This window comes from Vipera berus, assembly GCF_964194415.1.
Source record: "Vipera berus genome assembly, chromosome: Z".
Classification (NCBI taxonomy): Eukaryota; Metazoa; Chordata; class Lepidosauria; order Squamata; family Viperidae; genus Vipera; species Vipera berus.
This window is the reverse complement of record NC_138205.1, coordinates 51,985,336-52,005,199: the sequence shown is the minus strand read 5'-3', so window position 1 is coordinate 52,005,199 and position 19,864 is coordinate 51,985,336. Positions and strand designations below refer to the sequence as shown.

Sequence of the window (19,864 nt, the reverse complement as noted above, 5' to 3'; positions counted from 1 at the left end):
CTGATCCACTAAATCTGAACACAGTTTACTAGTTCATCATTTATCTGTACATTTTCTAAACATGCCAAAGTAATTTGGATATTATTGGCAATGTAAGCCTAGATAGTAAGCTCTGGTCATTTAGGAGATGTCATTTGTGTTTTGTTTTGTTTTTACTTTTTCACTTGTGATCTTTCTGAAACAACATGAAAGAATGAGAGTATGATTAAATAGTACACAGTAGAAAGAAACAAAGAATTTATTCATTTTTCTAAATTGAAAGAGGAAATTCTCAGAGAGGCAGGCTTATAGAACTTCCTACCTAATAAGACTTTGGGTGGGGGATTTTCCTAGTCACAAAGTATGGAAGTGCCACACCAATGTCTTACCTGGTATTGTTTAATTTTTTTACATAGGATTCGTGGTTGAATATAACTCTTAAGAAATTGTTAGACCTTTAATTTTGTAGAATTTTTGTTCATTCTTTTCCACAGTATGGATTTTGAAAGTCCTTCCTTCTCTCAAGTTAACAAAGACCATATTGTGAATTGGAGCCAAAGCTCTTGCCACATAGAGCATTCTGAACCAAGTGCCAAAAATGAGGCATCCTTAAATATCAAAGGTGAGAACGTTTCCTTGTAAATGGTATTGGTTTATTAGTGGATGCTAAATACAGGAGTCCAGGTAATACACAATAGTTACCTGAGTTGCATTTTTCTAGGTGACCATGTTTTATGATATGCAAAAGTAGTATACGGGGGATTGGCCTTGGGAATGCAAATCAATTTATTCCTGACATTGCAGAGCAAACTTAGTTCCCTTCTTAACTCCCATGTATCACAGATTAGTCCAGAATTGTTGTACTAATACTCTGGGATAATGCAAATGGAATCATAATGTTTCTGTTAATCTGCGTATTGACAAATTTAGAATTTGCAAGACAAATACCAAAGAAAAACACCCAAGAGATGCCAGAGCTTTAATATAGCTTTAAAAAGGTTTATTAAGAAATTGCCCTTTAATCCTTACAGCACGGGTGTGAAACTCACAACGTCGCATGACGTGTTGCAACATATTGTGACTTTTTCCCCATTGCCAGCAATGTGGTGGGCGTAGTTTTGGCGTGGCACATCTGGGCCACGGGCCAGCAGTTTGACACCCTTGACTTACAGCCTTGGGAGGATTCAATCCCAATTAGCTGGGTGGGACCTAATGGTAGGAAAGGTTCATGTTATGGGATTTGACTCAAAAGAAAATGTGAAAACTTCACCTTGGTTCTGGGATAATTAGCAAGGGGAAATCAATATTTTTATTTATACTCATTGGAAGAGGAGAGATTACAAAACAGCAAACATACAATGGAAAGTACACATTGAAAAAAATGCCTTGGCTATTTAGGATACAAAAGGAAGCCGTGGCAGTATTAAATGGCAGTGCAAACTGGCCTTTGACATTGAGTAATGAAGATTTCAGAGCTGAGCTAACTAGGGTTAGCATCTTTCAGGGAAGAATAGCTTGTCTGGCAAAGAAAAACAGTTTAGGAAGAGATAGTTTGTTCAAACAATCTTATCTGCTTTGCAATAGAGGAAATTCTGGGAAAGGGAAAGAAAATACAAAAAAATACAAGTTAGACAGACACATGGCAAAAGTCATGCCTTCTGAAAGAGAAAGAAAAAAGTGTAGGGCACCATGACAGAGAATAGTAATATTGGATTTATCATCACAAATCATCTTTTAAATTAGAGTTACCCTTGTGGTCAGGCAGTAATTTGTCAGTCTTAATCCTTGCACCCAGAATAAAACTTGATACTATTATTTAATAGTCTTTGTTCTTTCAAAAAAATATTTAAAGACAAAATTCTACACTCTTCTCCCTTTATTTTACTTATTTCTAGATTTTGTGGATCTCGTTGTCCGGGGCACTCTCACATCTTTATCTCTAGCTCCATATGTCTCTGTAATCTCTCCAGATTTATTCCCTCTGTCCTCTACTCCTAAAACTTTCCCTTCCATAGCTATCCGTCTTGTATCTCTTTCTCTTACCTCCCTTCCGTCTTGATCTTCTACTTCTACTTCATCTTGGTTATTAAAGTGGAGTTATAGAAATCTTCTGCCTTCTCTATTGAGTCCAATCTGTACCTTCTATCCTGCCATGTAATTAAGATACCTTCTGGAGTTAGCCATCTAAAGTTCACATTGTAACTAATCAATTTCAATGTTAAAAATTGATAACCGCATCTCAAGTCCCTCATCCTTCCAGGTATTTGTTTAAGGATTGTTGTTTGTTGTCCTCAAAATTCTTAATGGCTCCTCTCTTGATCTGTGTAGAAGTTCATCCTGGATCGATTTTTTAACCAACCTTACATGTACTTCTTTCGGGAGATTATGTCTCCTCGCATAGTTAGTTTGAACCCTATATGTTTCATCAATTTCCACCAACATTTCCTCTTTCCCTATACCAAGCGCCTTTGCCATTAATTCTGCCATCGTATCCGGCAGATCTTCACCTCTTTTTTCTTGAACATTTTGAAAACGTAAGTAGTGAGCAGCCTTCTCCGCTTCCAGGAAAATCACTGTTGTCTCTAGCTCCTTATTTGCCTGAAGTAATGTTTCACTTAAGTCCTCTGCTTTCTTCTCCTCTTTCTCCATTCTCGCTTCCATATACTGTAACCTTTGTTCATTTTTAATTAGTTGTTGTTGAATCCCTTCAAATTTATCATCTATCGCTTGAATTTTCCCCTTAAGTTCACCAGTATCATTTCTTATTTGGCCTATCTCTTTCTTCATCTCCTCATGATTTTTGGTCATTGCCTCATGCATATTTTGTAAGAGGACTTGTAAATCTTTAAAAGAGTTTGATCTTTCCCTTTGTAACATGTCCTCAGTGGACTTCTGACTAGAAGGACTTGAAGACATCCCTTGCCCCTGTGTTGTCGCTCTCTTTCCTGCGCTAATCTTAGTTAAATTCAGAATACTTGTCATATTTAGCCAAATTATTCAATCAATAACGTGCTTTACAAATGTTTAGTTCCTTTAACCTTATATAAACCTTATATATAAATGGTTATATATAACAATTACAGCCAAATAGTTATTACCAACCAAACAGATTGTATATTATATTTATCTAAATATGTTCAAAATCATGTTCCTATTTAATTTCCAGCTCCAAGATTAACTCCTTTTGTGTCTTTCCCAGTCACCAAAGACCAGTAGATGTCCCACTATCGACTTCAGTTCCTAAATTACTATGTCACTTACTCCATCTTAAGTCCGTTATCCACCTGTGGCATATAGAGCGAAGATTCAAAAGTTCAGAATTTACCAATACAATCCATACAATTCACTTTCCTTCAATTCATAATCCACGCACAGTTTCTCAAAAACTCACTCTCCGAGACTCCAAAGTTTATCTTTTTCCCGTTGCTTTTCTGTCATTTCGTCTGCTTTCACGGCTAGTTTACAGTCTATTAACTTCCTGGCTTCCTCTTCTCGTCACTCTCGCCTATCGCCTTCTCTCAATGCTTCTCTCGCCGCTCGTTCCCTCTCCGTAAGACATCCACTTCAAGCCAGCGCCTCTTTCCCAAGCGCTCCCTAATTTTTCCAGATATAAATATTTGGATATACTTTCCATCAGCTCCGTTCCACCGTTGTACCGCTAAATCGATGCTAGCTCCGTCCCTCTGTCAGATCTTCTTGTAGCTGGCCTCCTTCTCTCCAGTCGGCTTGCATCAAGTTTTCTCCGGCTCTCCGACACAGGACGCTGCTCATGTAGGTTCTCTGGGACGCCCGCAACTTCGGCTGTCCCTACAGGACCTCCTAGGACTCCGAAAAGCCCTTGCAGACGCTGGATGAGAGGTTGTGTGTGACAGAGAAGTCCGTTCACACAACCGCCCGCTCTGACAGCTGGCTCCTGGATAATGGGCTGTGTGATGACGTCCTGAGCTCTAGTGTAGTGATATCCTGAGTTCTGTGCTGCAACATTCTGGGTGGTTGGCTGTGTTGTGACATCCCGAGCTTTAGTATTGTAACCTAAGTTCTGTGATGTAATGTCCTGAGCAGAAGGCTGTGGTGTAACATCCTGGGCTTTGGTTTGTCATCACACAGCCCATTATCCAGGTCTTTACAACACAAAAGACTAATGGGCACACAGCCAACACCTCAGCCACACAGGATGTTACAAAACAGTCGACTAATCCACAAACAATAACCCCATCAACCAATCAACATGTAACAACAGAGCCATATATGTATGTATGTATACGTATATATGCAGGGCTTTTTTTCTCATAGAACGCTCAGAACGGCGTTCTGGCACCTTTTTTGGGGGGGGGGGAAAAAACTTTTCAACAAGCTGTAGCAATTCCTATTGGCTTTCAAAATCCAATAGAGGGAGCACTATTGGATTTTGAAAGCCAATTGCTGCTGAGCCCACCAAAAAACCCGGCCAGCAAACTTTGCACAAAGAAGTTGTCTGCAGCGAAGGCTAGTTGTCAGGAACTTTGCACCATCTCAACTGGGTAAATAATTAAGGGCAAGGAGTGGGAGGTGGGTTTTGCAGAGTGCATGTGCACTTCTTCCTTATGCTCACCTGTCAGCCAGCTGGTGGCCTACCCGGTGCTGGACCTGGGGGGTAGTTAGCATGTGTCTCCGAACCATATCCACATTGGTCTTTCCCGGCTGTGCCTTCCTTGTGTGATGAAACCCAGACACGGAGCTGCAGCTGGCATTGTTGCTAGAGGGGGACCAAATGGGCAGCGCAGCTGAACCCCAGGGGCTTGGGTGGGAGCTCAGGGAGGCAGCCCGGGGTGTCTGTGTCAGACAACTTGCAGTCCTGCAGCCCATAAATAGCCCCAATGTCCAAGAGGTCCCCCAGCGGGTGTCCAGCTTCCTTGGCATGGTGGGGAAGGCAGGGGGCATGGCTTGCTGTAGACCAGGCTGCTGCAGGGCGCCGCCGCAGCCCCCATCATGCAGCCGCTGCCCAGGGCCAGCCCCGCCCGGCCGGCAGTATCGTGGAGTGTGTTGGCCTAGCCGGCGCAGGCGGGCGTCCATCCAGGAGGTGGCGACGGCCCCGGCAGGCAAGTGGAGGAGTGTGCCAGGCTCCCGGCTGCCCCGGCTCTTCTGCCCCAGCTGCTATTTGTAGTCCGGGAAGATGTTTGTGGGCTTCTACACCCTGGAGGCGCCTGCCAGCGGCTGAGCAGTGGGCCGTTCTTGCCGCCGCCCTGGACAGCCCAGCCGGAGGTGAAGCGGGCGGCCCATGGAACGCCATCATGTCTGGTTGTGCGCGCAGCGGCGGCAGATCGTGCAAGAGCAGCTCCGGCTGCACAACTCAGAGCTCTCCAAGCGGCTGAGCGCTGCTTGGCAGCGCCTCAACGCCGCCCAAAAGCAGCCCTTGGGCGGCGTCGAGGCGATGCCAAGCAGCGCTCAGCCGCTTGGAGAGCTCTGAGTTGTGCAGCTGGAGCTGCTCTTGCGCGATCCCTTGCTACAAGAGAAAGCAGGCTGAAACAGAGTGAGGGAGATTGCCAGGAATGCAAATCGGCTGATCTGGCGCTGCTGCAATCTCCCTCGTTTCAGTCTGCTTTCTCTTGTAGCAAGGGAAGCTGAAACCGAGTGAGGGAGATTGCAGGAGCGCGAGATCAGCCGATTCGCGTTCCTGGCAATCTCCCTTGCTCCGTTTTAGCTTGCTTTCTGCAAGAGAAAGCCGGGCCGCAGGGCCGCCTCCGCAGGTACTGCTCTAACATGGAGAGGGAAGGACAAAGAGGGAGGGAAGGAAGAAAGGAAGGAAGGACAGAAGGAAGGGACAATGGGAGAGAGGGAGAGAGAGAAATAGAGAGAGGGAGAGAGAGAGAAGGAGAAAGGGAGGGAGAGAAATAGAGGGAGAGGGAGAAAGGGAGAGGGAAAGAGGGAGAGAAAAAGAAAGGGAGAGAGAGACAAGGAGAAAGGAAGAGGGAGGGAAATAGAGGGAGAGAGAGAAAGGGAGAAATAGAGGGAAAGAAAAATAGGGAGAGAAAGGGAGAGAGAAGGAGAAAGAAAGGGAGGGAAATGGAGATAGAAAGAGGGAGAAATAGAGGGAAAGAGAAAAATAGGGAGAGAGAAAGGGACAGAGAGGAGAGAGAAAGAAAGAGGGAGGGGGAGGGAGGGAGGGAGAGAAAGAGAAGGAGAGAGAGAGAAATTAAATTAGTAACATGATTGTTACCGTATATACTTGAGTATAAGCCGAATTTTTCAGCCCACTTTTTGGGCTGAAAAATTCCACTTCGGCTTATACTCCAGTCAACAAAAAAACTTACCGAGGACTTGTGCGCGGCCGAGGCTTTGGTGCTTCTGGGATTGCGCGCACCTCTCCCAAGCCACCGCCGTCCGAGACCTGCCGAAGTTTGGGGAGGTTTGGGGAGGTGCGCGCGCACCTCCCCAAACGTCGGCAGGTCTCCGTTCCTCCTGCCGATGTTTGGGGAGGTTTGGGCGCCTCCCCAAACCTCCCCAGGTCTCCGTTCCTCCGCGCAGACCTGCCGACGTTTGGGGAGGTTTGGGCGCCTCCCCAAACCTCCCCAAACATCGGCAGGTCTCCGTTCCTCCTGCCGACGTTTGGGGAGGTTTGGGCACCTCCCCAAACCTCCCCAGGTCTCCGTTCCTCCGCGCAGACCTGCCGACGTTTGGGGAGGTTTGGGTGCCTCCCCAAACCTCCCCAGGTCTCCGTTCCTCCGCGCAGACCTGCCGACGTTTGGGGAGGTTTGGGCGCCTCCCCAAACCCCCCCAAACGTCGGCAGGTCTCCGTTCCTCCTGCCGACGTTTGGGGAGGTTTGGGCGCCTCCCCAAACGTCGGCAGGTCTGCGCGGAGGAACGGAGACCTGGGGAGGTTTGGGGAGGCGCCCAAACCTCCCCAAACGTCGGCAGGTCTGCGTGGAGGAACGGAGACCTGCCGACGTTTGGGGAGGTTTGGAGAGGCGCCCAAACCTCCCCAAACGTCGGCAGGTCTGCGCGGAGGAACGTAGACCTCCCCAAACTTCGGCAGGTCTCCGGGCGGCGGCTTGGGAGAGGTGCGCGCGATCCTGGAAGCACCGAAGCCTCGGCCGCGCGCAAGTCCTCGGTAAGCTCCGGGCGGTCACTTGCTTCGCGTCTCCTGAGGGAAGGGGGGCCGACTGGAGCGGGCGTGTTTCCTCGCCTGCTGGGCGCCGCGATTTGCCCGGGGAACGCGCGGGCCCCGAATGGCAGCGTGGAGCGAGGAAGCGGACAGCCAGGGCTTCCCCGAGAGCCGCGGCCACACAGGGTATTCCTGTGTATTCAGGCTTGCAAAATGGCGGATCGAGCCTCTGCTGGCGGCAGAGGCTTGCAGAACGGCGGATCGGCTTATACTCGAGTCAACAACTTTTCCCAGTTTTTGGGGGTGAAATTGGGGGTCTCGGCTTATACTCGAGTCGGCTTATACTCAAGTATATACGGTAAGTGAATCTGGTTTCCCCACTAACTTTGCTTGTCAGAAGGTTGCAAAAGGCAATCACATGACCCTGGAACAATGTGACCATAAATATGAATCGATTGCCAAGCATCCAAATGTAAATCACATGACCCTGGGGATGCTGCAACGGTCATAAGTGTGAAAAATGGTCATAAGTCACTTTTTTCAGTGCCATCGTAACTGAACAGTCACTGGGCGACTGGTGGTACTCGGACATTGCCTTGTCCTAAAAGTGGTGCAATGGATGAAAAGGTTGAAAAGCCCTGTTTTAGTATACCGGTACTATTTGGTTCAGAATATTTTTTTTCTTGTTTTCCTGCTCTAAAAACATGGTGTGTCTTATGGTCAGGTGCGTCTTATGGTCCGAAAAATAGGGTAGTTCTTGCCTTGCTCAGCAGTGCAGGTTGATCCCTTTCCATCGTCCCACCCTTCCTTTCCTCACACAGCCTGTTACTTGACCACAAAGAGCTGCTGCCCAGCACATTAGATTACAATAAATTACTGGTTGACCTCTACCTTCTGGAGTGTTCAGTTTCTAATTTTTTTTTAAATTCCATTTGTATCCCGCCCTTCTCCGAAGACTCAGGGCGGCTTAGAAGCTTAGCAGTAGCCTTCATTCTATGTATATGCCTGCTTATTAGGGCTTTCACACACACCCCAAGCGGCATTATTACAAAGTCAGCTTAATTGCCCCCAACAATCTGGGTCCTCATTTTACCTACCTCGGAAGGATGGAAGGCTGAGTCAACCTTGAGCCTGGTGGGATGAGAACCTGCACTAATTGCAGGCAGCTGGTGTTACTTAAGGAGGCATTAGCTCACTGCTCCACCAAGGCTCAATTTTATGTCCTGTATCAATCAGATTATTGAATGGTGTCTGAAATGCAGCCATCTAACACAGAAATCCAAGCCACATGGAGTGGAGCCTTAAGAGCCAGACTAGAGTTTACAGATGCTCATTTTTCATAAACTAAATCCTTGGCCAGGAGGCAGAATCATGCATCTCCTTCCTTGTGATCAGAGTTACTGATAAAACACACTATGCAAATACACAGAGTTGGATAGATAGATAGATAGATAGATAGATAGATAGATAGATAGATAGATAGATAGATAGATAGATAGTCTGACAGTATTTCTTATTTCTTTGAATCCACAACTAATCTTTGAATTGGACAGCATATCACATACCTGTGTCTGATATTATTACAGAGTTATAAAATAGACTGCTGTCACTAAATAATTATATGAGATTCTAGATCTATCAGCCCAGTTCATCGCAGGTCTGAACTCCCATGCAGTGAAAAGGAGAGGGGTTGCAACTTTTGTTTGTAGTTATCCATGTTTCTGCACACTGAGATAATCGGCCATCGTACAAATACAGAGCCTATCATGCTTTTATATTTATATATGGAACAAAATGTATGTTAAGAATTGAATATATAATTGTTTAATTATATAAATAAATATATAAATAAAATTATATAAATAAATAACAAGATGAGAGTTCCGGCACCTTTTTTTTAGAAAAAAAGCCCTGTATATATGTATATTTTTCTCTCTGTTTACTGTTAGCTTGTTTGTCTGAGTTTGTAGTTGATGGCCAATTTGCAGGCTTCCAGGAATTCCCTAGCATATTTGGAATTGGCTTGCTATAGGATCTTCACAGTTTCTCAGTTGAAACTATGGTTAAGTCTGTCCAACTGTTGTGAAATTAAGGAGTTTTTATCATATCTTCTAAATACTAGTTGATGTTCATTGATATGCTTTGCCTGTTTGTCCTCCATAGTGGCTAATTTTTACATTGTATGTTGTAGATCAGGGGTCCCCAACCCCTGGGCCGCAGCCCATTACTGGGCCATAGCCCGTTCAGAACCAGGCCACAGAAGTTCCATTTGTACAAGTGGCATGTGTGTGTACTCACCACTTGCACAAATGGAGTTGCTCACCTGCCACTCATGCGGGACCATCTCCTCCTCTTCCCTCCCCCAGTCCACAAATCCAGAAAGGTAGATGACTCATGGCATCACATTTTTACAGTGGCCCCTAACCTTTTGAGCACCAAGGACTGGTTCCGTGGAGAGAGGTTTTTCCGCAGACCAGAGGGGGCGTGGTTTCGCATGCTGCAGGTTTCTGGCATGCTGCAGCCCAGTACCAGTCCATGGACCAGGGATTGGAGACTGTAGTACTCAAACCAACCGAAGCCATCCAAAACATCCTAAGTAAACCAAATGACCAAGCAGCCTCAGAAGAAAAAAATGGAGTCAGACTCCTTGATTTAACAACACATAGACAGACTTAGTTTCAAATGTGAGACTGAAGATCCTAGACCAAGTCAAGTCCAAAACTGCTACAGAATTCCTGGAAGACTGGCATTTAAATAAATTGGCCATCAACAGTCTCATAGTGATAAACAATATCTACATTCCATTCAAAAGAAACAATCAAAAGCCAAAAAGGAAACAAAAAGACCAAAACACTTCCTCACTAGCAAGCAATCAGTATGCACATGAGCAGAGATTAACACCAAGATTAACATTATACCTGTTAGGCATATGGTTATAGCCTACCTGGTTGGGTTGGAAATATATAAACCATCATGTTATAACTTTAAGGTGCTAATTGGCCAATGGGTGTGTAAGTTTTCAAATGGCCATAAGAGGGAGCTAGGAACGTAGTCTCTCTCTCTGCTCTTGCTGTTTTGCTCTGTTATTGCTATTGTTGGTTTACTACTGTGTTAAACCTGAACAACTGTGTTTTGACCCTTGGACCGGTAAGAAGACTTTGTATTTGGAATATTCTTTGGACTGTTGCTATCGTGTATGACCTGGACTGTTTGTTTTTTGGCTGTGCTTTGTTCTTTTACACCACAACAGTAAAGTATTTTGTTTTCACACCTCAGTGTATCTGTGTGGTTACTGTGTGACTCTTACTGCTCTCAGTACCCTTCAATGTCTGTGCAAGTGCTTGTTAGCTCAAGAAGTCTCTGCACAATTCCTGACAATACCAACTGCTTAGCACTGATGATGTTATCTAATTTGGTAATGAAACATCCACAAGGAAACAACCAAGTTCAGAAGGATCAAAGACTTTATAGCTCAACATTGAGCTACAATTATTGTATTCTATTGGTATGAATTGTGTTCTTGGAATGAGAGAGGCCAAGTGTTTTTTATCACACATAATAATGAATAAAGCAGCAAGGAAGGATGAAATAAATTTGAGTGGTAAATGTATTGCATAAGCTACCTCTAATTCGTTGATATTTATTATTATTTTTTCTTTTTTAGATATATGTGGAGCCTTAAAAGGGAGAAAACTGGGAAACAGAGATGATACCGAAACTGTCAATGAAAACTTAAAAATTGTTGAGGAAAACATGACTGTCAAACAGCAAGAGGATATACCTTTTCTAGATTCCTGCATGGAGCAATCTGGTTTTAGTTACCTACAGGATCATACATCTTCCTCATTCTGCAGGACGACAAAAATACAATTGGCTGATGAAGCCATGAATATGAGTATAAATGAACAGATTGATAATGGTGGAGAAAAGACTCTCATTGACCAATCTGCTGGAAATTCATCAGTTGTATCTGAAAATAAGGAATACCAGTTACAGTCACAGACTATGCTTGACATCCACCAGAGTGAAAGTTCTGGAAAGCAAGTGATACAGAGCATCAAGAAAGTCAGTGAGTGGTTTTCCAAAAGCAAGGAGATCCTTTCTTCTAATTCACTGGTGGATGGTTGCAGTGAAGAACTTCTTCAGAATGCAGATCCATATTTGTCAGATACTGATTCCTGTATTTCTCAGAAGACAGAACAGATGGAAAATCAAGGGGAATTCATGAAGATAGGTGGAGATGAAAGGCCTTCATCTAAACTAACTGCCTCTGAGACTGTTGACCAAATATTTGGAAGAACATATAAGAGGAAACACATAGTGAATCCTCCTAGAAATGACAATGAAACTATGATCGAAACAGAGGAAGATTCCTGTAATATACCCCTGAGAAAGGTATTCATACAAAAGAGAAAGGCAATATTAGATTTCAATGATTTCAGGAAGAGACAGAATATGAAAGCAAGCAATAAGGAATCAGTTGGGGAAAGAGAAGATCCTGTTTTGGAAAATAGTGATCAAGTCTTTGCTGTTGTTAAAAAATCTCCAGCAGAACAAACGGAAGCTGCTTTTTCAGTAATAGCCTGTGTTGAGGAAGTAGCATCCAAGTTGAAAGGAGATAAAGATAAACAAGCTCAGAGTGAATGCCACATGTTACCAGAATTGAACCTAACAGATATGGAAAACAAAAGTAGTTATTTGAACAAGAGAAGTAAAGAATTAAACAAACCACTTGGAAACCTGCAGATATTAAATAAAAGCCCTATGTTATCTGAGGAGACAGAGGAAGAACTAGATATTAAGGAGCTGAGAAAAGTGAATCAAGGCCAGATGAGGGTCAGATGGGACAGGGAGCTTCAGTTGTTCACGAAAGAAGCCAGGAGACAAAGTGAACCGACCAAGAGAAAAAGAAATGTGGATGAGAGAGAACTGAAACAATCCATTTCTCTTTCAGAAAGGATGCCATCTTCCTCTGTAACAGAAGGTGATTCCTGTGTCTTGCAGGGCAATCTGAAGAAAGCAAAGTCTTATTCAGATACCAACATGATTGATAAGCAGCACCTTCGTAATGTAGACATGGCTTATGCTAACCATGAAAAATTTCCTCATGTGATTGGGACTGTAAAAGACATACTGAATACTGAAGAGACTGCAGAGAGCCACAGTGCAAATGCCCAAGGCAAGAGCTCACTCTTGCAGTTTCATCCTGGAACTGTAGAACAAGCAGTTTACAAGGATGAACAGGTCATAGTGGATCAACCTGAGAAATACGCAGTGTGTTCTCAAATAATACAGAGTGATGGGATTTGCACAGATAATTGCAAGTTCCCTAAAACCAACAATAAAGCTATAGGGAGTTATGAATTGAATTTGGAAACTGATGAGAGTGAACTAGATATAGGCTTCATGCAGAATATATTTGGCTGCTGCAAACGCCAGTCATTTTTGCTCCATCAAAGTCCAGAAAAGGAATTGGCTGTAGATATTAAACATTTGCAAGAGTTAAGCCCTGACAAAGAGGACAAACATAGAACACATGAAGAGAAATGCAATGTTGTTTCTTGCGAGGAAAATAAAAGTACCTCAATCCAAACACCAACATCTTGTACATCCAGTTTTTCTGAACATAAAAATGAATACCTTCAGTGTTCCTTGCAAGTTCCATTTCCTGATTGTTCATTAATACCTCTGCAATTAGTTACCAGAAATGAAGAAGTTGACTGTCAGCCCAAAAGTAAAAAGACAATGGGTGAAGAGAAACAGTCTCCAGGGTTAGAGAAAAAAATTGAAAGTCCAGATGATTGCATTGGAAGTTTGAATGTCTGGAAAAATAGCAATTTGCATGATACAAGTTTCAACCTTATTAATGGGAGCAGTTCTGGTTCAGTTCATTTTCAAGAAGCAAAATCCAAAGATATTGAAAACAAAAAAATGGAACTGAATCCGCAGACGGAATTAATGCAGCAACATTCTTTAACTTCTTTACCATTGTTACCTAGATTCATCCATGCTGAAAAGAAAGAGAACCTTATGGAAGAAAAGCAATTGAACAATGACACAGAAAAAGCTGTTTCTAGCACTGGTGGGGTTAAGAGCTTGATTTCCAAACTGAACTTAGGATGTACTGCAAGGGAGCATCAAGATTTTGAACAGCTGTCAGAAACACCAGACCACTTGCTGGACCCACCTACCAAAAATGAAAAGGGTTCACCAAACGTTTGGGATAAGAATGACATCTTGGCCATGCCTACTAAAATAGACAAGCAAACCACTAATGTGACAGATCTGGATAGCAGAAACAAATGCAGTCTCATGTTGAAGAGTCAGGATTTTGTTTTGACTTACCAGAAATTGCTACAGAAGTTGCCATCCTCAGAAGAGGATTCCAGTGAAGAGGAAAAACTTCCTTCTTTTCAGAAACTAATAAATATGCAAAGCACACAGTCATACTCAGTGAAAGAGAAGGAGATGCCAGTAGAGGTGCTAGCATCAAAGAGTAGCAGCAGAAGTTGTTTCAAACACAAAAAGGAGGATATCTGCCAAAGCCAGGAATCAGAATGCTCTGTGAATTTGTTTTCCTCCCAATCAAATGTGTCTGTGGTCTCTGGACAGGCTTGTAATTCAAAGGATTTAATCCCATTCTCTAATTCCAAAGAGAAATTTCCCAGTCTCAGTGGGAATAACAAAGACATTTCACATAGTGATGAAGTCTCCAGTGATATTGAGCAACTAAAATGTGGGCAAGAAGAATATGCACATTCACAATCAAATTCAGGTACAATATTGCCATTGCAAGCATTAGCTAGAATTGCTTTATTTTTACATAACCTTCTGCAATTTTTAATATCTATACATTTCTAGCTCCAATGAGAAAAAAAGTATTCATCTTGGTATTTTTTATGAATTAATCCAGATAATAGGAAAAAAGTTGTTATACGTTGTGACACGTCTTGTGACATAACGAGTTTAACACCCATGGCTTACAGTAATACATAAATTTGTTTTGCCCACCAAATAAAATCAGGGGAGGTTGAAGCAAGTAATAAATTACTTTTATTTTGTTACTTTTGTTAAATACATTTTATTTACATAACAAAATAATGATACTGTGAAATTTTATAAGATTTAAAAAATTTAACCATCCATTTTTTAATTGGAAGAATGAACTCTTTTATCTGGGTTTCATTTTTGAGACAGTTCTCATTACTTATCCTTTATCTTATCATATAAATTATTAATCAGCATCTGCTCTATCAATAATAGCATTTAATTAGCATTTATTCTTTCTAGCAATTGTTAAATATTGTCTCAGTACTGGGATGTTGTAAATTAATCATTTTAATTTTAATTTAATTTTAATCCCATTTATATCCCGCCCTTCTCCGAAGACTCAGGGCGGCTTACAATCTAAGCACAAATCAATGTGCTTGCACATATCATTTCTGGTAGTTGGCATGTCAATTTAAATTCCTAAAAAAATGTTAAATGGTGAAAGAACTTCGTGTAATTCATTATTTTTGATTATAACTTTAATCAATTTCTAATTTTAATCTGAATTTTTATTTTCCTTATCCATTCCAAATGGCTAGATTATTTTTTTTGTCTCTTATCTTATGGTTTGTCACACAATCAGCCAGATGTTTACACTGAATTTGGCATTTTTTATTTACCTATCAAATCCTTCCCAGGGATCTGGGATAGGCAGATGTGGGTGTTAGATGGTGTTACAGATATTCTCACAAGATGAAAGCTGTTCCAAGTAAAACTGACTTCTGCAATTGACTGATGGTGAATTTGTCAGTTCAAATGGTATTCAGTTGGTGATCCAGTTGTTTTGGGATGGCACCCAAAGTGCCTAAATACTCATTGAAGTACATTTGCTTTCTTTTGCCACAGTCATCTATTTTGATTTGTAGATCTTTGTATTTTGTTATCTTCTCCAGTTCCTTCTCTTGTATTCTGCTGTCTCCATGTACTGCCATGTCCATCTTCCAGACTTTTTGTGTTATTAACAATTGTTAAGTCTGGCATATTATGTGATAGATGCCTGTCTGTTTGAATTCTAAAGTCCCAAAGGACTTTAGCATTTTATTCTCTATAACTTTCTCTGTTTTATGGTCTTACCAGCTTGCAGCCAACTGGTATTTCTTGCCATGCTTCATTGTTGCTACTTTGTTACACTGTTGCTTGTAGACAAATGTCAGTCTGTAATCTTCTTGCAGCATCTAACAGGTTGTCCACTGCTTCTTCCACAGTGGTGGCACTTGCTAACTGTTGCTGTCTGCTGAATCTCACTTTGTATGTACAGCTAGTCCTTGATCTACATCAGTTCATTTAGTGACTGTTTAAAGTTACAACGGTGCTGAAAAAAGTAGCTTATGACTATTTTTCACATTTATGACTATTGCAGCATCTCCAAGGTCAAGATCAAAATCCAAACACTTGACAACTGACTCATATTTATGACAGTGGGGGTCTCCCAGAGTCATATGATCCCCTTTTGTTCCCTGCCATCAAGCACAGTCAGTGGGAGTAGCCAGATTCTCAATTTGCCACTAACTTAACAATTGCAATGATTCACTTAAAAACTGGCAAGAAAGGTCATAAAATGGGACAAAACTCACTTAACTGTCTTACTTAACAACAGAAATTTTGGGGTCAGTTGTGATCATAAGTCAAGGACTAGCTGTACTTGTTCTTAAGGTTTCGTCTTGTGCAGTCAGAACTGCCCTATCCGTCTCCTTTTTTAACTTTCTTAGCCATTGCCAGGTCTTGTTATCTGCTTTATCTGTTTTAATTTTTTTAATTTGCTGGACATGTAATATTTTATTTTCCCATGACCCTTCTGCTTTTCTCTTGGGTCTTTTTATAGGCCAGTTTGGCCTTTCCAGTACACAGTAAGTCTTTTTGATATACTAGCTTCAGTGCATTTTCTTCACTATTCTTCAGATATTCTTCTAATAAGCTTATTTCTTCTTCACCCTTCTGATATACTTGCAACATTCCACGCCTAGCTATTTTCCTTGTTACCGGTAAGTAGAATTTGTCAATGTCACTCTGAAAATGAAGGGCATGATTCATTTTCAAGTTTCATTTTCATTTTATTTTTCAAGTCTTGCTATCCAGGGTTTTTGTTCTAGAATTTAGCCCATTATACCAACTATGTATCTAATGATTAGAACTGCCCAGGAATTAATTGCCTCAATGCTATTTCATCTACTGAGTTTGAACTTTAAGATCTTCACTCTCTTCATGTATTCACATCTATCCTTTTTGTTGATTTCTTTGTGCTTGATGTTGTCAGCTTGAAGGATACTCTAGCATTTGTAGTAATCATCTTCATCCAGACTCTTAATGTTACTTCCGTCAGGCATCTAGATTCTTTCAGTTTTCACTAGTTTTCCCCATTTGATGGTAAGCATGGCACATTTATCCAATCCCAACTCTATAGCAATATTTTAGCTGTGTTATGTAGCGATTCTATTTCAGATCGTGTTTTTAAATACAGTTTCAGATCATCCCAGAATTCTGAAGGAGCTGGCAGATGTTATCTCAGAACCATTGCACCATATCTTTCAAAAATCCTGGAGCACGGGGGAAGTACCTGAGGGTTGGAAAAGGGCTGATGTAGTTCCCGTCTTCAAGAAAGGGTGGGGGGAAACCAGACCCAGGAAACTACAGACCAATCAGTGTAACATCAATACATGGGAGGATCCTGGAACAGATAATCAAAAAACAGATCTGCTAACAACTAGAAGCAAAGTTATAACCAGTAGCCAGCACAGGTTTGTCAAAAACGGATCATGCCAAACCAATCTCATTTCATTATTTGATAAAATGATTAAATTAGTAGACCAGCGAAAGGCTGTGTACATAGTATACTTAGATTTCAGTAAGACATTTGACAAAGTAGACCACAACCTGCTGTTTAGTAAGCTAAAGTGGGATAGAAAACAACACCATCAGATGGATCTGTAGCTGGCTGACAAGCCATATTCAATGAGTAATCCTCAACCGCACTACATCCACATGGAGAGAAATAAGCAGTGGGGTACCACAAGGCTGCATCTTAGGCCCAGTTCTCATTGTGGAGAAAAGCAAAGTTTTACATTTAGGCAGGAAAAATCAAAGGTTTAAGTACAGATTAGGCAAGACCTGGCTTGAAAGCAGCAGCTGTGAGAAGGACCTTGGAGTCCTAGTGGATGATCACTTGACTTTGAGCCAGCAGTGTGCAACAGCAGCCAAAAAAGATAATACAGTCCTGGATTGTACAAACAGGCATAGAATCAAGATCATGCAAAGTATTAGTACTGCTTTATAAAAACCCTAGTAAGACCACATCTGGAATACTGCAACCAATTTTGGTCACCATACTACAAAAAAAGATGTTGAGATCTTGGAAAAATTTCAGAGAAGAGCAACTAAAATGATCAAAGGCCTGGAGACTAAAACATGAAGATTGGCTACAGGACTTGGGTTTTGCTAGTCTAAAGAAAAGAAGATACGAGTGACATGATAGCCACAAAGAAGAGGTCAAACTATTCTCCAAAGCAGCAGAGAGCAGGACAAGAAACAATTGTTGGAAATTGACCAGAGAGAAAGAAGCAACCTGAAATTAAGGAGAAACTTCATAACACGACAAATAACCAGTGGAACAGCTTGCTTTCTGAAATCGTGGGCACTCCATCACTGGAGGTTTTTAAGAAGAGAATAGACAGTCGCTTGTCTGAAGTGGTATAGGTTCTGCTCGAGCAGGGGGCTGGACTAGAAGACCTCCAAGGTCCCTTCCAGCTCTATTCTATCCATGTAAAGGAGGTGGATTAGTCTGGTAGATGTTTTTGATGTTTGATAGCCATGATCTAGGTCATAGGTCGGCAACCCGCGGCTCTGGAGCTGCATGCGGCTCTTTAAGCCGTCTCCTGCGGCTCCTGGTCGCCCAGTGCGCGCGCACCTCTCCGAACGGGAGGTGGTGCGTGCGCACCACTCTGAACAGGAGGAGGTGCGTGCGCACCACTCTGAACAGGAGGAGGTGCGCACGCACCACTCCAAAGGTTTGGAGAGCTGCACGCGCATCTCTCAGAACAGGCGGAACAGGTTTGGGCGGAGGTGCGGTTTGGATTGTAAATTGTAGGGGAAATCTCTAATTTCTATCTAATCAGAAAGATTTCTATCAATCCATCAATGGAGAGCCTGCAGTGAATCACTGAGCATCTGAAAAGGAAGATACAGCATAGTTTTGAGCAAAGATATGGGATAAACCCCCCAAAATACAACAAGAACAAATTTGATTTAGGAGGTGGATAAGAATAAAAAAGCTGAAATGAAAGAAATAATAAGAGCAGAAATGGTGAAGAAAAAGGCAAGGAAGATCAAGAATTGGTCAGCACTAGGTGAAATGAATTGCACAGATTTGGACTGAAATATCCTTTTTTGCACCTACTTGTTCCCAAAGAGTTTAACAGCAATGAGAAATTGAATAGTGGTAACACCTGGCAAAACCCAGCTGATATGAAAGATCCATAAAAAGGGGCAGCGCAAGACAACTACATACCAATTACGTCCTTACCAGCAACTTTCATATCGCTAGCTGCTGTTGTAATTGATGCAGTCCAATAGCATCTAGTTGAAAACAAGTTCTTTCCACCTGTGATCAACTCTTAACTGATGATTCTAGCAAACTGTAAGAAAAGGAAGACCAATCTGAATGTGGTATGGATTAATTAGAAGACATTTGACTCCCTGCCACATGATTGGATAATCAATTAGTCAATAGAAACATGAAGCTTTGTGCAAAGATAGATGGCACAATGGAAGATGTGGCTGCAGGTCAATAGTGATAGTTTGGGAAAGGTTAACATCAAGAGAAGAATCTTGCAAGGAGATTCAATGTCACCACTGTTTATCATTGCACTGATTCCTCTGTCAGCAATACTGAATAACCTAGATCAGGGGTCGGCAACCTGAAAAAGCAAAAGAGCACTGGGAACCGGTTCCATCACACATAAAAAAAGTGGGAGCCGCGCGCGTGCATCCGCGCATGTGCATAAAACAATGTTTTGCGCATGCACAAAATGTTTTTTGCACATGTGCGTGCGTGGATACACGCGCACGGTTCCACTTTTTATGTGGACACACCTGCACGGGCGCTGGGTGACGGGCGCTGGGTTGCGGCGCCGCCTTCAGCCCGGGCGCCGCCGGAGCCACCCCCGGGACCTCCAAACTGCCGCTCGAACACGCATTTGGAGACCTGCTGTTGCCGGATTAGAAAGCTGCCGCGGCCCGCAGCAGCTTTCTAATCCAGCAACAGCAGGTCTCCAAACCTGGTAGTTCCCCAGTGCTCCAGGATCTTTGAAAGATATAGTTCAGTGGTTCTGAGATCACGTCTGCCAGTTCCTTGAGAACCTTGGGGTGTAATCCATCTGGCCCTGGTGATTTGAACTCACCTAGGCTGGACAAGTGCTCACTTACCATTTTCTTGTCTATCTTAACTTGTATTTCTATTCTGTTTTTTATGGCACTATTTTTGATAGGTTGGTCTGTTTTTTCCCTTTGTGTAAAGACAGATGCAAAAAATGAGTTGAATAGTTCTGCTTTCTCGCTGTTGCTTGTCACCTTCTTGCCACTTTCACCCACTAATGGACCAATAATTTCTTTCACTTTTTTCTTGTTTTTTACATGTTGAAAGAAGCTTTTTTTGTTATTTTTGACTTTGGCCGCAAGCCTTAGTTCATTTTGAGCCTTAGCTTTCCTCACTTCGTCTTTGCAGGCTCGGACTATTTGCTGATATTTTGACTTAGTTATGTG

General features: G+C 42.4%; 2 protein-coding genes across 2 annotated transcripts in view; one reads left to right on the top strand and one right to left on the bottom strand.

Annotated features, from left to right (window-relative positions):
- PSME3 (proteasome activator subunit 3) overlaps positions 1 to 19,864 on the bottom strand; it is a 449,122-nt gene that overhangs the window by 39,693 nt on the left and 389,565 nt on the right. The gene's annotated exons all lie outside the window — the stretch shown is intronic.
- BRCA1 (BRCA1 DNA repair associated) overlaps positions 1 to 19,864 on the top strand; it is a 75,701-nt gene that overhangs the window by 20,754 nt on the left and 35,083 nt on the right. The window contains exons 9-10 of the mRNA XM_081343741.1: positions 474 to 601; positions 10,725 to 13,835. Coding sequence (XP_081199867.1) covers positions 474 to 601; positions 10,725 to 13,835 — 3,239 coding nt within the window. The remainder of the gene's footprint in view (positions 1 to 473; positions 602 to 10,724; positions 13,836 to 19,864) is intronic.